The following is a 15,791-nucleotide window of genomic DNA, read 5'->3' as shown; positions in this document are numbered from 1 at the left end:
GATACTGCTTCTAACTTTGACAGGGCTGGAGGGTCCCATGCCAGTGCCCTCCAGGCTCTGCCCCCAACAGTCCCCGAAGAAGCATGGGAAGGACACAGCAGCATCCCATCTTGGTGGAGGGGGCCTCATCCCCATCTCCAGTGACATCAGTCACGCTCTTGAGGTTGATGCCCCCAGGCTATTTGGCAGAGTCCCCTGGCTGTGTGGGCGGGACTTCGGAGTCCAGGGTAGACCTCCCCTCCACTGAGGAGTGGGGTCCCAGAATCCTGATGGGTCCCAAGCCTCAGCCCTGTGCAGGTGCCAGCGTGATGCAGGCTGATGGCTGCCTGGGAGCCCTCTACAGATCTATTTTTATATGGAACTTATTCACTGGGTAGAGGGAGGTGGCCTGCCACCCCCCAGCACCCATATCTGAGCCCCTCTAGGGAGGGAAGGGGCTGGTTGGGGGTGGGGAAAGTGGCTCCTTTGAGTAATTCTGGAGATGTTTTTATATTTCTTGGGTTCTATATGCAGGACAAAGTAATAAAAACTTGTCTGTGATACGGTGCCTCTTTCAGTGACAGTTGCTCAACCATGAAGTCACTTGTGTGGGAGGGTTTCAGACACTCCCCCACCCCCAGCTTTGGGTCTCTAAAGTGCACATCTGAGATCTCTCTGCCTGGAGACAAACCCAACTGTCCCTGCCATGAAAGAGTTCCCTAGGCTAGTAAGAGACACATTTAGGAAATAGAGGACAGGACAGTGATCAGGGCCATCATGAGGGCGAGCACTGGCTGGCCTGGGAGTGTAGAGGGGCACAGCTTGGAGAGGACAGGCAGAATATCAAACCCACAATTTATTGGAAACAGGTAACTTTCAGTAGCTCTGATTAAAACAAATCAAGTTACAGATACCACAACTCAGGAAAACAGTATGTACAAGTCTCAGGAAAGGGAAGATAAGAGAACTTAAAAAGAACACAACGTGAACAGGACTGGATTACCAGAATGGTCACGCAGCAAAATAACAAAGTACAACAAAGCCACGCACAGAACACTGGGCTCTCAAGCTTGAGTGGGAGCCCTCAGCTCCCACATTCTTGGACCCTATCCCATGATTCTTTGGGGCAGAGGTGCTGGCTGCAGCACAGTGATCTCAGTGCCCACATAACAGCCCAGGGCAGAGGTCAAGCGCCCGAACAAGGCCACCAGATAGGACACACCTGCTTCCTCGTGAACCTCAGAAGAGACGGGCACTCTGCAAAGTCCACAGACCTGGCGGGGCCCGGGAACCACGGAGAGCTTAGAGTTCCTCTGCAGCCAGTCGTGGAAAAACCCTAGACTGATCTAAGCCCTACAATTCCCTTATCCAGATTCCCACTGCTGGACTAACTGGAGAGGTAGAGGAGCAAGACATGGAAACTGCCCCCAAACCAAGTTTTGGTCTTTGGTTCCACAAGTCAGCTTGAACCAAAACTACTGGGCATGGCAGGTGTAAGATTCCACAGCCCGGTGAGCACCCACCACAGGAGGGGGGCGGGGGCGGAGCGGGAGGGGAGATGTGTCCTGCTGTGCTCACTGCTGGACAGGTCCTGGCCCCATTCGCACATCCCTCCAGCTTCCCGCCCTCTCATGGAGTGGAGCTCATTTCTCTGAGCCTATAACGCTCCAGGCCTCAAGCCTGCACAGAGCGGAGGCTGGGGGCGGAGGGCTCTCAATGAGGGCAGGTAGGCAGTCCTCTGACGAAGACGAGGCTCCTCTTGGTGCCTCTGCAGGTTAGGGCAGGGCAAAGAGGAAGCGGAGCTACAGGAGGCAGAGGCGGCAGCTCTAAGAGCAGGAAGGAGAATTCAGCCGGGAGAATACCAGGAAGTTTGGACTGCATGGATGCAGCAGAGGCAGTGTCTTTGTCACTTGGGTTGGGAGAGGGCAATAGCAAAGCTTCCTGAATTCTCCAAGAGGAACACCACTGCCTGCTCCAGAACCTCACACTCAAAACAAACAGTAAGTCAAAGAGAAGGTCACCTCAGGGTCCCAGAAGTGCCTACTGAAGGTCCATCCTGTCAAATCTGGCTGCTTGCAGCAGCAGCTTCACTTGTGAGTCCGTATGCTGCTGCAGATTTGGGCAAGACGGCTCTGTGGGGAAAAGGAGAGAGGTCATTTAGAGAGGATGGTGCTGGGCAGGCCCGCCCAGGGAGCCACTGAGTCCACTCAGGTAGCACTGGCTTCGCGGTCGGCAGCTCTGGGGGAATCTCAGCCCCCCAGTCAGTTTGTAACACGTGCAAACTAATCTGTCTGAATCTCCATTTCTCATCTGAACAAAGGAGCAAAATAACATCTCAAATGAGATGGTGAAGGCAAAATTTGGGAAGAGCAGTGCTGTAGGTCCAGCTAGATGCTGGATGTCATTGATTCGGATAGCTGGTGTGTGTGTGATCTCAGCACCATAGGACACGCTGGGAAGGCACCCTTGTCCCCTGCCTTGGGGACACCCTTCACAGACCCCAGAAGGGAGCCTACGGCAGCCCTCTTTGCACTAGGTGCTCCCGTCCACCACCCAAGACCAAGCTGACGGGACCATGGAGGCCCGTCTAACAAAGCTGAGCTAATACAGTTCCTCCTCTTGAGAATTTAAACTGAAACTGGACACTCTGTGTTGGGCAATGGAGCAGTGGATGCAGAGTTGGAAGTGTGGCTACTCAAAGCCACACACAGATCCAAGTTAAGGGAGAGCAGAACCAAGAGCCTTGTGGAGAAAGTCATCTGCTGAGGGAAGAAGGACAAGGTGCAGGAGACGTGTGTGCAAAGGCCCCAGAGACAGAGACACTACAGAAGCTGGCACGTCAGAGCAGAGGCCCCTAAACTCCCGGTGCTGACGGTCCCACCACTCAGAGGGCCTGGCTGTTCAGCACTGTCTTTGATTCTGTGTGATTCCTCCTAACAAGGTCCTCGCCCTGTTCCTGAACTATCGTGAAGAAGCTTCAGTTCCTGGAGGTCAGTCATGCCCTAACACTCAGATACCAACTGCCTGAATGAGGCAGAATTTTGATTCTTTGTGGAACTTCTGTGGCAGGCACTTTAGAATGGACCAACTCAGCGTCAATTTAGGGACAGAACTCCTGCTTGGGAAGCAGGAGAACAGTCAAAAATCCCTTGGTAGAAAGAGGCAAGTGTAAAGCACCAGCCCAGACCCAAAAGGCAGTCCTAAGTACAGCCAAGCCCAGACGGCTACCGGAGGCCTCCTGTGAGCAGAGATGAGCGCGAGACTTACCGAGAGCTTCTTAATGTTTCCCAAGGCCTCTGGATCCAGCTGTGCGATGTCCATCCTCTGCAAGTCACTGGCCAATAACCGCATGCTCTGTGTGGAGGGGAGAGGGTTAAAGTGGCATGTCCCTCGGGGAAGGAACCTCCACTCGGCAGCTCCACGTGCCAGGGGTCCCCCCTTGATGTCCTGCACCTGTTAGGGGGTGGTGGCAAGGTGGGCAGGAGGGGAGTTAACAGCCCTAAGAAGACAGTGACATCAGTGTTTACCTCTGGGCCGGTGGCTGCATCAGCTGAGTACAAGGGAGGCGTGTTAGCTTAGAAATGTGCCCTGCAGACCTCATCTGACATAAACCCTCCCCTCAGTCCCAGCTGAGGTCAGCAACTTGCTCTGCTCAGCCCTCTTCAGAACCCCTCAAAGTTGTACAAAGTGGAAGACACAGCTTGTACTCCCTGTTCTAGCCTGAGCACACCCCCTGAGAGCGCCCTCCTCTGTACTCCCCGCCCCCCATTTTTTTGCCTTTTAGGGCTGCACCTCTGGCATATGGAGGTTCCCAGGCTGGGGTCGAATCGGAGCTATAGCTGCCAGCCTACACCACAGCCACAGCAACGCAGGATCCGAGCCGAATCTGTGATCTACACCATAGCTCACAGCAATGCTGGATCCTTGAGCAAGGCCAGGGATCGAACCTGCGTCCTCATGGATGCTAGTCAGATTTGTTAACTACTGAGCCATGATGGGAACTCCTGCACCCCCCTTAATATCTCCATTCCTGCACACACTGCATGGTGTTACAGTTATCTGGGAGCCTATCTTGACTATTGAACTGCTTCTCATGGGCAGGACTGCCTTCTACATCTTGAACCTGCTACAAGACAGGTGGGTAAATGTAAGCTGATGAACAAATGGAACCCAGAACTTCCCAGGCTGGAGCTCTAACAGGGGAGAAGAAACGGTTCTGAGTCCCACGGGAGTGTGGTGATCAGGATCCATGCAACTAAAAGGGTTTGGGGAGAGCAGTGGATGATGGGCAAGTGAAAGAAACACTGAGTAAGCAGCACACAGTGGCCTGACCGCCCTCTGAAACACCTACCTCTCCGCCTCCCACTGGCACAGTGAGGAAGATCTCTTTGCTGTCAGCTAGAGGGCTGCCATTCAGGGAGATATTGTAAATCCGCTCTCTGGCTGCTGGAGTCCGCAGGCCTGGGGTCTTGAAGACCCTGGAAAGTGGGAAAAGTCTCTGTAAAGATGGCTTGGCAGACTGAATGACACCAGGCGCTACAAGCCCTTCCAAACTCCATCTGGCCTCAAGCTGCAGTTTTCAAAGCACATGTTTCTAAGAAGGCGAGTTCTAAATTTAGGGTTAAAAAGCAGTGATGACTAAACACAGCTGGAGAAAGGAGGTTGTAATTATCAAACATACATCTAGCCAAAGTCAGTTTGCATCCATGTAAATTTTTGGTCCAAAGCTCCACATGGATGCCAGTCATCCATCCATCCAGCCATCCAACCAGCCCCATCCAGCCAGAAATAAACCATGGTTAATGTATTTCCAAGAGTGGCTAAGTGCTTCCATCAGGAGGAATCTTCCAGGGTCAAAGGAGGATGATTCAGAGATTACATCATTACATTAATGCCCAAAATGACTTTCTCAAGATCTTTAAAATGCTGCCATCTATTTTCCTCTAAATGTCCTTTGCTACATGCTCATGGTAAAAACAAACCCCCAAGCCCCTCAAAACAAAAAAACAGGCAGTTAAGGAAGAGTGAGAATTAGAAGGTAAGTCTCCTCCACTCTCCCCACCCAGACATAACCACTCTCAGGTCCTTATGTCCTTCTAGAAACTTTCTATCAAATGGGATCATCTAAGACATGCTGTTTGCAGCCTGCTTGGAGAGGCTCGTGATTGTGAAGCTCTTCCCATCAGCACCTGAAGCTCTAATTCCTGGGCCAAAGCAGTGACCCGAGCCATAGCAGTGACAACGCAGGATCCTTAACCCACCAGGGAACTCCTAGATCCACTTACTTATATATGTTTATATATATATTTTTTGCTTTTTTGGGCCGCACCCGAAGCATATGGAGGTTCTCAGGCTAGGGATCGAATTGGAGCTGTAGCCGCTGGCCTACACCACAGCCATAGCAACGTCAGATCTGAGCCACGACCTACACCACAGCTCATGGCAATGCCAGATCCTTAACCCACTGAGCAAGGCCAGGGATCGAACCTGCAACCTCATGGTTCCTAGTTGAATTCGTTTCCACTGTGCCACGGCGGGAACTCTGCCACCTATATTTTTTAATGGCGATACAGCATCTCCTATCCAGTTGACCAGCCCGTGGAAGGGATTAATTTATACTGTAAGAACATCCTTGTTTATACTGGCTTCCCACAAGGTGGTGTCAATTTTCACTCCTACCAAGGTATGGGAGAGTAACTACCTATAAAAAAAAGCATAATCAGAAAAGACCGAAAGAGTCACTAAAGGCCTCCGGGTCATCAGAAACAGACTGGTCTCTTACTTCTCATCAGATAAAGAATTATTTTCTCACTGAAAACAGATGAACCTGCACTCATGGGGGAGACAAACATTGGGAAGCCCAGGTGGTTGGTTACCTTCGAGAGGGCTCTCCAGTATTTTCTTAAACGCCTTCTTTCCTGAAGGGTGTCAAATGTTCAGCTCCCATCAAAATCCAAGGGCTGCTCTCAGTACTCACCTTGAGTCAAACCTGGGTGTCAGGCCCGGAGTTGGTTTCACCATAGACAACTCCATTCGGCCCACAGCTGGGGTAACGGTGGCACAATGGCTTGACCTATGGGTGAGAAACACCGTTAGGTGGGCCACTTCTCAGGCCCAGTGACAGCAGCTGCAGAGGAAGGTAACTGGCCGTGTCAGGGACTGTCCTGGGTGCCTTATACGCACTCTGACTCGTGCAGGCCTCCTCCCCACCCCGTGAGAAGCATCATTATCCTCATTTCCGATGCAGAAACTCAGGCACACTGAGTTAAACAGCTTGCCCAAGATCACACGGCCAATTAGGGCAGAGCCAGAACTCACACCCAGGCAGCCTGCTTCCAGAATCGACTTTTCAATCATGCTAACAGAAGTGAGGAAAGGCAATAACTTCTCAGCACCCCGGAGGCCCCCCCAGCTGGAGCTCCCGTCCTCTTGCCAGGCAGCTACTGCTATCCAGGGAGAAATGAAAGCAGTCCACCCCTTCACAGACACCCACCAGTGACCGCTGTCCCGAGCGTGTGGAGAGGCAACCCCTTCCCCCACACTCCCAGCATAAGCACTTCAAGTCCACAGGGATTCAGTACTTAGCAGGACCAGGAGGAACTTTCTAAGAAACTAACTCCAGGGAGGTGACAGCCACTTTGTGACTGATTATTATGTGGGTAGCTCTGCACATAGACCATCAGACAACTGAACAAAATATGCAGTGCTTACTATACATTTCTGGGTTTCAAACTCTGTTTGCACTAAAGTTTTTATTTATTTTATTTTATTTTTTTTGTCTTTTTGCTATTTCTTGGGCTGCTCCCGCAGCACATGGAGGTTCCCAGGCTAGGGGTCCAATCGGAGCTACCGCCGCCGGCCTACCCCAGAGCCACAGCAACTTGGGATCCGAGCCGCATCTGCAACCTACACCACAGCTCACGGCAATGCCGGATCGTTAATCCACTGAGCAAGGGCGGGGATCGAACCCGCAACCTCATGGTTCCTAGTCGGATTCATTAACCACTGCGCCACGACGGGAACTCCTGCACTAAACTTTTTAAAAAGTGGGGGAGGAAGAGAACTCGGTCAGAAGAATTTAAGAAGGTGTTGCCTCAGGTCATTTCTAGAGGCCCCTTCAGCTTGGACACTCAAGGATTCGACGAGGTAAAGCTCTATTTGAACATGAGTCACAGGAGCCCTTTCATGCTTATTTCTACCCTGATGAATGTGGCAGAAATTTGGAAAATCTTTTACCTTTTACTTCTGCCTTTTCCTTGTATGGACTGGGTTCTCTTCTTGGACGGAGGACATCTTTTAACCTGAAGTCACGATCAAATAAAACAGGTTACAAAAAGCTCTACAAATGGGAAAGTCAGAGAGAGGGGTACCAGCTCTGGAAAAGGAAACTAATACCCATCACCAGAAGGTCCATCTCATAGAACTCACCGTGACTTAAATAATTCAGAACGTAATTGATCAACTAAGGATTTATACTGCCTGGGTCTTCAAAGTAGAGGACTTTGACCAAGATGAAAGGTAACTGTCTTTTTTTTTTTTTTTTCTCAGTCTTTTTAGGGCTGTGCCCACGGCATATGGAGGTTCCCAGGCTAGGGGTCAAATTAGAGCTACAGCTCCTGGCCTATGCCACAGCAACTCAGGATCTGAGCCACGTCTGCGACCTACACCACAGCTCATGGCAACGCAGGATCCTTAACCCACTGAATGAGGCCAGGGATCGAACCCACAAACTCATGGATGCTAGTCAGATTTGTTTCTGCTGCACCACAAGGGGAACTCCTCCTGAATACTCTTCTGAACTACCTGTCTGGTCATGTCATTTACCATGACCTACCTCATGAAACTGCAACTTCCAGGCTTGGTGCACAAGGCCATTCATTATCTGGCCCCTGCTCTCACCTGATTTCCCTCACAGCTTATGTCCCAGCCACACCAGATTGCTTCCTGTTCCTTAACTAGGAATTCCCTTCCTTTTCTTCTCTGGCCAGTGAAATCTGGTGGAGGGTGGGTGGGGGTGGCAGGCAACCCTGTATTTTAAGTATGTCCTGTCTCTTGACCGGCTCCAGCCCTGAATCTGAGTGCCTCCTTACTCTTGCAGTTTGAGGATTCTTGTTTTTATTTTCTTCCTCTTCTTCTTCCATTATCATGTCATCCACTTGCATTACCTTTCGTGCTGTAAGAAAGTTTTTACAGAGTGATGTTGTAATACTTCTCGCAGGAATAAGCTTTTATGCATTCACACTTATAGGAAATAAAACGTATGCAATCAAGGAGGAGCTGCCTTCTGGCAAAGTAAATTCTACTCATTGAAGGAACACCAGCCCTAATGCGTTTTTGCTCCGGAAAGCAACCCTTGTTTTTTTCCCAACTAGGCCTCTCCTATACCCAGGGCCATTGTTTGTCTGGGCTACTCAATGCTCTGTGTGCACTGGTGGTTTGCTGGTCATTTCCCTGACTTGAACCCCACTCCAAACATGTTCTCCTTGGTGGAGAAATCTGATTTGACATGAAAATGCCTTGTTTTCACAAGCCCAGAAAAGCAGCACACAACGAGCGATGGGGATCAATGCCTGAGGGCAATCTCAGAAACTGCGCAATATTAGGGTCAGGGAGTTGCCTCCTTGCAAAGTAAATTCTACTCGTTGAACGAACACCTGCCCCAATGCGTTTTTGCTCCGGAAAGCAACCCTTGCCTTGTTCCCAACTAGGCCTCTCCTAAACCTAGGGCAAATGTGGGTCTGGGCTGCTCAATGCTCTGTGTGCATTGGTGGTTTGCTTTTGGTTTCTCTAGCTTGAACCCCACTCCAAACGTGTTCTCCTTAGTGGAGAAGCCTGATTTGGCATTAAAATGCCTTGTTTTCACAAGCGTGGAATAGCAGCACATAGCTAGCGAGGGCGATCAAGACATAGACCCAATAGAAAGATGACTTTAAAAAAAAAAAAAAAAAGAGGATTTATACAAAGTAAACTAACCAGAGTGGTTAAGAAATGCCATCTAATGAATGCCTTATATGGGCAGCCCAGCATTCTGATTAGGCGTGCAGACCTTGGAGTCAGAGAGCCTTGCACTTGAGGCCTGGCCTTGCCTCTGACTTCACATGGTTTCATGGTGATCATCATTTTCCTCATCCACTAAAGCAAGGAGTGACTTTAGAGAGGAAACTGCTTCAATCATTAATATTTAAGGGGCTGTGATATGGAAGCCAGCTCCACAGGACCCCAAAAGGGCATATAGTTCTCTTTTAGCCCTTCTGATCAGATCAGGGAGAGCCTCAGCTGGCACTGCCATGTCTTATAACACCTCCCCAAACTTTGCTCACCCCTCTAACTCAGGGAGGCAGGCAGGCAGCAATGTTTGGTTTCCAGCACAGCCTTTTACTTTTTCTTTTTTTCTTTTCTTTTTTTTTTTTTTGGCTTTTTAGGGCCACATCCAAGGCATATGGAAGTTCCCAGGCTAGGGGGCAAATCTGAACTACAGCTGCTGGCCTACACCAGAGCCACAGCAATGCGGGATCTGAGCCGTGTCTGCGACCTACACCACAGCTAATGGCAATACTGGATCCTTAACCCACTAAGCAAGGCCAGGGACTGAACCTGCAACCTCATGGTTACTAGTCGGATTTGGTTTCACTGCACCACAACAGGAACTCCAGCTTTTTTTTTTTTTGTCTTTTTGCCATTTCTAGGGCCGCTCCTGTGGCATGTGGAGGTTCCCAAGCTAGGGGTCTAATTGGAGCTGTAGCCACCGGCCTACCCCAGAGCCACAGCAACTTGGGATCTGAGCCGCGTCTGCAACCTACACCACAGTTCACGGCAACGCCGGATCCCCAACCCACTGAGCAAGGGCAGGGACCGAACCCGCAACCTCATGGTTCCTAGTTGGATTCGTTAACCACTGCGCCACAATGGGAACACCCCGGAACTCCAGCCTTTTATTTTTCTTCCTTCACTTTCACTTTAGCTCACACATTAGTCTGCAGTTTGTTTAGTTATCAGTCCTGCGTATAATTAACTGAACTTAGAGGCCAGAATTACATTTTTGGATTTACAAGACTGAGGACCAGACATTAGAGCTAAAAGGCTTCTCCAACGTGGCCTCCCTGAGCAGCCAGCCAAGCATACCGGGCCTTTGGGCTCTCAGTTCAACAGGGGGTTTTGAAAAGTACTCACCTTTGGCAGATTTCAGGGGTGTCTGAATGGCTTCTGCTGTTAGTTTGTTTATTTCGGTGATATCCAGGTCAGCCTGTGATGAACACAGCCAGAAAACACCAGGTATGTTCCATCAAAGACAAAGAACAGTATTTTAAGATTAAAAACAATTAAAAAACATGTTCTTTGATACATAAAAAGATTGTTATGTTAGTGAACACAATATATTGAACTCCGATAAACCCACTCTACAACCCAAGGCTGAAAACATTGCCAATAACTTGCTTTGAGCTGTGTATTGTTCCCTGTGCTATTTCCTTGCCTCTCCCTGAAAGATGACCAGTCTCCTGATTCTCTCAGTCCTCAGAGAGAACCGCTATCATTCCATTTGCTTTAAAGAAAGTGTGGGTGTATGCGTATGTCTCCATAAATGTCTATGTGCTCAAAGAGTATTTTGCTTGCTCTTGTTTCCATACTGGTTTAATGACGTCTGAAATGGATGACAGAACAGAAAGTGGCTACTGAACCTTTGAAATGTGGCCAGTGTGTCTGAGGAATGGAATGTTTCATTTTATTAATTTTAATTAATTTAAACAGCTACATGTAGCTGGTGGCTACTGTAACAGAACAGATCTAAATATTCTGCACCCCCATTTTACTGCCTTCAGCCCTGATACTCATGCTAAGAGGAAAGAGGTGAGATGGGGTGGGAAATCCTGAGAGTCCCATTCAAGAGCAGAGCTTCTGTGGAATGACATGAAAAAGCAAGTCTCTGAGTTCCTGTTGTGGCTCAGGGGTAATGAACCTGACTCGTACCCATGAGGATTTGGGTCTGATCCCTGGTCCCGCTCAGTGGGTTAAGGATCTGGTATTGCGGTGGGCTGTGGTTGCAGAGGAGGCTCGGATCCCGTGTGGCTGTGGCTGTGGTGTAGGCCGGCAGCTGTAGCTACATTTTGACCTCTAGCCTGGGAACTTCCACATGCCACAAATGCAGCCCTAAAAATCAAAAAAGAAAAAGAAAAAAAAATGCAACAGTCTCTCACAGAGAACAGATGTGTGGTTGCCAAGGTGGGGAGGGGAGAGAGGGGATGGACTGGGAGTCTGGGGTTAGTAGATGCAAACTATTACACTCAGAATGGATAAGCAATGGGGTCCTACTATATAGCACAGGGAACTATATATCCAGATTCCTGGGGTAGAGTGTGACAGAAGATAATATAAGAAAGGGAATGTATATAAATGTATGACTACGTCATTTTGCTGTACAGCAGAAATTGGCACAACACTGTATGTAAATCAACGACACTTTAATTTTAAAAAGTAATAAAAGAAAAAAAAAAAGATGGAGTTCCCAACGTGGCTCAGCAGTAACGAACCCAGCTAGTATCTGTGAGGTTGCAGGTTTGATCCCTGGCCTCACTCAGTGGGTTAAGGATCTGGCATTGCTGTGGCTGTGGTGTAGGCCAGCAGCTGTAGCTCTGATTCAACCCCTAGCCTGGGGACCTCCATATGCTGCAGGTGTGGCCCTAAAAAAAAAAAAAAAAAAAAGACAAAAAAAGAAAAAGCAACAGTCTCTTTGTCACCTAATGGGCCAGGTCACCTAGTGGCTGTGTCACCCCATAATGACACAAGGGCTTAAAGGAATTTGGACCTCAGGCTTTCTATTTCCCCTGCAAAGGTCAGGGCAAAGAACTGGAAGGAACCTGCCAAAAATAGAACCGTCTCTCTTCATAAACCTTGAGACTATTTGGGCCTTGTGTATTCAGTATTTGACAACTATAATATTTCAGTTGACACAGAAAATGTTCCCTTTGGAACCTCTTCCACAGCACCCACTGGTTGAATTTTGTAAACAGACTAAACTTAAAAATTAACCAACAGTTCAAAAATAGGGCAAGTTACTTACTGTTGCTGCTTCTTCCAGGGCCCTCTTGTTTCCTCCAAGGGCTTTGAAAAGAACATTTTGTTTAGTTACTATTAGAGTTTAATAATAAGCCATCTTCCCTAATACAACCAGTTCTCTTTCTAAAACTGGACCAGATTAAGCTCTTGGCCCAACATTCAAGAGCATTTACAACCAAGTCTGATCTTTCCCTAAGCTTGACTCGTCCGGTCATGACTTACTCTAGGTTAACCACACCCCAGATGCCTGTTATTTCCCAAATACACCACGGTCTCTCATGACTCGGTGCCCTGGGACTTACTTTCTCCGCCCAAAATAATCTTCTACACCCAACAAATTTCTAATTCATCCTTCAAAATTCAGCTCAAACCCAAAACTCTATGTATTTTTCTCTCTCACAGCAGATTGCTGCCATGTGCTGAGTTGGCTGCTCACTCCTCACACCCGAAAACTACTCAAAGATGTTGAAGTGCCCACCCTGCCTTGAACTGAATTCCTTGAGGACAGAGATAATATCCACAGCTTCTGGCAAAAATAGGTATTACAGTAGGTACGTAGTAAATGACTATTGAATGAAGAGGTCTTTGTGAGATTTAGATGTAGAATAAAAACTTAGGTTAGGTCCTCCTGCTATAAGAGTTAAGAACTCAGGTTTTAGAACCAGAATGCCCAGGGTCAAATAAGACTGACTAGCTGGAGTTCCCGTCGTGGCGCAGTGGTTAACGAATCCGACTAGGAACCATGAGGTTGCGGGTTCGGTCCCTGCCCTTGCTCAGTGGGTTAATGATCCGGCGTTGCCATGAGCTGTGGTGTAGGTTGCAGACGCGGCTCGGATCCCGCGTTGCTGTGGCTCTGGCGTAGGCCGGTGGCTACAGCTCCGATTGGACTCCTAGCCTGGGAACCTCCATATGCCACGGGAGCGGCCCAAGAAATAGCAAAAAGACAAAAAAAAAAAAGACTGACTAGCTTATGAGACCTTGAGCAGTGCAACCAATCTCTGTGCCTTAGTCTTGTCATTTATAAGACAGAGATAATATTACTAGTTAATATGGTTGTTATGAGGATGAAATCAGTTCATATTTGGAAAACGCTTGGCACAATGCCTGCCTGGCATAGGAAGCACTCTCTAAATGTGCTCACTAACCACTATTCTATTCTCTTTTGTAGTACTTTTTTTTTTTTGGCTATTTCTTGGGCCGCTCCCGCGGCATATGGAGGTTCCCAGGCTAGGGGTCCAATCGGAGCTGTAGCCACCGGCCTACACCAGAGCCAAAGCAACGTGGGATCCGAGCCGCGTCTGCAACCTACACCACAGTTCACGGCAACGCCGGATCGTTAACCCACTGAGCAAGGGCAGGAACCGAACCCGCAACTTCATGGTTCCTAGTCGGATTCGTTAACCACTGCGCCACAACGGGAACTCCTCTTTTGTAGTACTTTTAATTTTAATTATATAATCATTTTCAATTTTTAAAATGATCCTTCTTGGAAGTCCCCTTATGGTGCAGCAGGTTAAGGATACAGTGCTGCTGCAGCTGTGGCGTGCAGGTCACAACTGTGGTGTGAGTTTGATCCCTGACCCAGGAACTTCCACATGCTGCGAGAGCAGAAAAAAAACAAAACAAAAAAACCTAACCTGTAAATTCCTGGGGGTAAGGACAATGCCTGTTTTATTTCCCAGTGTATCTTTAGCATCATGACAAATACCTGCTCAATGAATATTTGTAGCAATGCACAGATAGATTAATAAATAAAAGGGCAAGTCAAAAGGATCATTAAATGTCTACTATGTGAGCAGAACATGCATTTCTCTTCAGGAAGGAGGTTGCATACTGAACGATCAACAATAAGAAAAATAGCACAAGGGTAAGCTGTCAGAAACGACAGCCTCTTGCATTTCCTTGGACATTTAACAAGGGGGTGGGGAACAGGCTGGGATTTTTCTCTGGCCAGGAAAACTCTTGTGTGCTTGCACTTCACCATTTGATTTGCCCATTTGATTTATTCATTTATTTTGTTGCCTCTTTTAGGGCCGCACCCATGGCATATGGAAGTTCCCAGGCTAGGCATTGAATTGGAGCTGAAGCTGCTGGCCTACGCCACAGCCATAGCCATGCAGGATCTGAGTCCTGTCTTCAACCTATACCACAGCTCATGGCAACACCAATCCTTAACCCACTGAGTGGGGCCAGGGATCCAGACTGCATCCTCATGGATACTAGTCAGATTTGTTACCACTGAGCCACAGTGGGAACTCCCTGATCTGCCCATTTTAAAACTGGCAATTTCCATAAGCAGAAGGATCTGCTTGGGGTTATCCTACCACCTGAGCTCTGGTAACAGACCAAGTTATTCATTTGTTTGTTTTTAAATGGTTGGATCAAAAAAAAAAAAAAATCGGAGTTCCCGAGGTGGCACAGTGGTTAATGAATCTGACTAGGAACCATGAGGTTGTGGGTTCGATCCCTGGCCTTACTCTGTGGGTTAAGGGTCCGGCGTTGCCATGAGCTGTGGTGTAGGTTGCAGACGTGGCTCGGATCTGGCATTGCTGTGGCTCTGGTGTAGGCCAGTGGCTACAGCTCCAATTGGACCCCTAGCCTGGGAACCTCCATATGCTGCGAGAGCGGCCCAAGAAATGGCAAAAAGACCAAAAAAAAAAAAAAATCTTATAATGTGAATCCACATTTTAGTATGTCCATAAATACATGTTTATTGGAATATAGCTGTGCCCATTCATTACAGCTGTTTTGGAACTATAACAGCAGAGATGAGTAGTTTTCAATGAGAACCATTTGGCCCATAAAACCTAAAATATTTACTACCCGATTCTGTAGAGAAAATGTTTGTTTGCCTACCTGCACAAGCAGATGAGGTTAAAAGCAAAGGAGAAAAATAAAGCAAGGCAGTGAGACAGAGTGGGGATGGGTAAGGCTGCAGTTTCCTACAGGGATCTTGGACGACTTCAGGATGAAGATGAAGGCTGTCATGGGAACCACAGAAGGGCTCCAGGTCGAGGCCTGGGGAAACTCTAGCAGCTCTTACCGAAGTACTCGAGCCAGTTCATCTCGCGCAGTGCCTTGGGGAGTCGCAGGATCTCGATGTTGTACAGGTTATCCATCTCCTTGAGGAGGTTCTGCCTGTCTGACTGAATTTGCTTGGATCGTATTTGCACTGCAAGGGGGCAGAGCGGACAAGACGTGGGTCACCGGGTGGGCAAACGGGGCCTGGAATCCGTGCGGCCTGCGCCCGAACCCGCCAGCACCCCGCGATTGTCCCAGATGCCAGCGACCTCCCGGGCTCCGCCCCTTACCTTCACGGTCGAAGTCCTTAAGAAAGGAAGCGAGCTTCCGGCTCCGTAGCGAGTTGTTCTTGGCCACCCGACTGCCGCCTTTCCTAGCCGGAGCCATGGCACTTCGCTGGAGACTGCGGGGAGAGAGGGGCCGAGCCACAGGGTGTCAGCGGCGGAGATAGGGAGGGAAAGGGGGCCGCGAAGGAGCAGGAGAGGGCGGAGGACACCCCAGGAGGGTTGGAAGGGGACCCCTGCCCTTCCGGGCCTGAGCATAAACGATTCACGAGGCACTCACCTGTGGGTCCCGGTAACAGGGGCTGAGAAAACCCTGGCTGCTTCAGCTGAGAGGGAGCGGCTCCAGGACTAACCGGACGTGCGACCGCCGCCACCAAATTCAAACTGCCACAAGCTGACCAATGAGAAGCCGCCGTCTTAGGGGGTCCCACAACAGCCAATCGCAGGGACGCTCTG

At 48.9% G+C, this 15,791-nt stretch overlaps 1 protein-coding gene across 1 annotated transcript; it reads right to left on the bottom strand.

The window, feature by feature from the left end:
- Positions 1–817: 817 nt before the first annotated feature.
- CDCA8 (cell division cycle associated 8) lies at positions 818–15,739 on the bottom strand. The gene is made up of 11 exons (XM_047793400.1): positions 15,616–15,739; positions 15,342–15,454; positions 15,074–15,202; positions 12,035–12,075; positions 10,150–10,222; positions 8,070–8,152; positions 7,216–7,280; positions 5,957–6,052; positions 4,331–4,457; positions 3,247–3,333; positions 818–2,111 (listed from the first exon to the last, which is right to left on the bottom strand). Exons 2-11 carry the CDS (start codon positions 15,436–15,438, stop codon positions 2,067–2,069), a joined length of 843 nt encoding a protein of 280 aa, XP_047649356.1. The 5' UTR covers positions 15,439–15,454; positions 15,616–15,739; the 3' UTR covers positions 818–2,066.
- Positions 15,740–15,791: the final 52 nt, after the last annotated feature.

Source organism: Phacochoerus africanus, chromosome 8, assembly GCF_016906955.1.
Source record: "Phacochoerus africanus isolate WHEZ1 chromosome 8, ROS_Pafr_v1, whole genome shotgun sequence".
NCBI lineage: Eukaryota > Metazoa > Chordata > Mammalia > Artiodactyla > Suidae > Phacochoerus > Phacochoerus africanus.
The sequence above is the reverse complement of the archived record's forward strand: the minus strand, read 5'-3'. Positions and strand labels throughout refer to the sequence as shown.

What these genes read in the sequence shown, in the direction of transcription:
- CDCA8 (XM_047793400.1), bottom strand. Translation starts at nt 15,438, where the DNA reads ATGGCTCCGGCTAGGAAAGGCGGCAGTCGGGTGGCCAAGAACAACTCG. An exon ending in GGAAAAGGCAGAAGTAAAAG is followed by an intron (nt 6,053 to 7,215) that starts GTAAAAGATTTT and finishes TCTCACCCATAG; the next exon opens with GTCAAGCCATTGTGCCACCG. An exon ending in GAAACATTAAGAAGCTCTCG is followed by an intron (nt 2,112 to 3,246) that starts GTAAGTCTCGCG and finishes TTTTCCCCACAG; the next exon opens with AGCCGTCTTGCCCAAATCTG.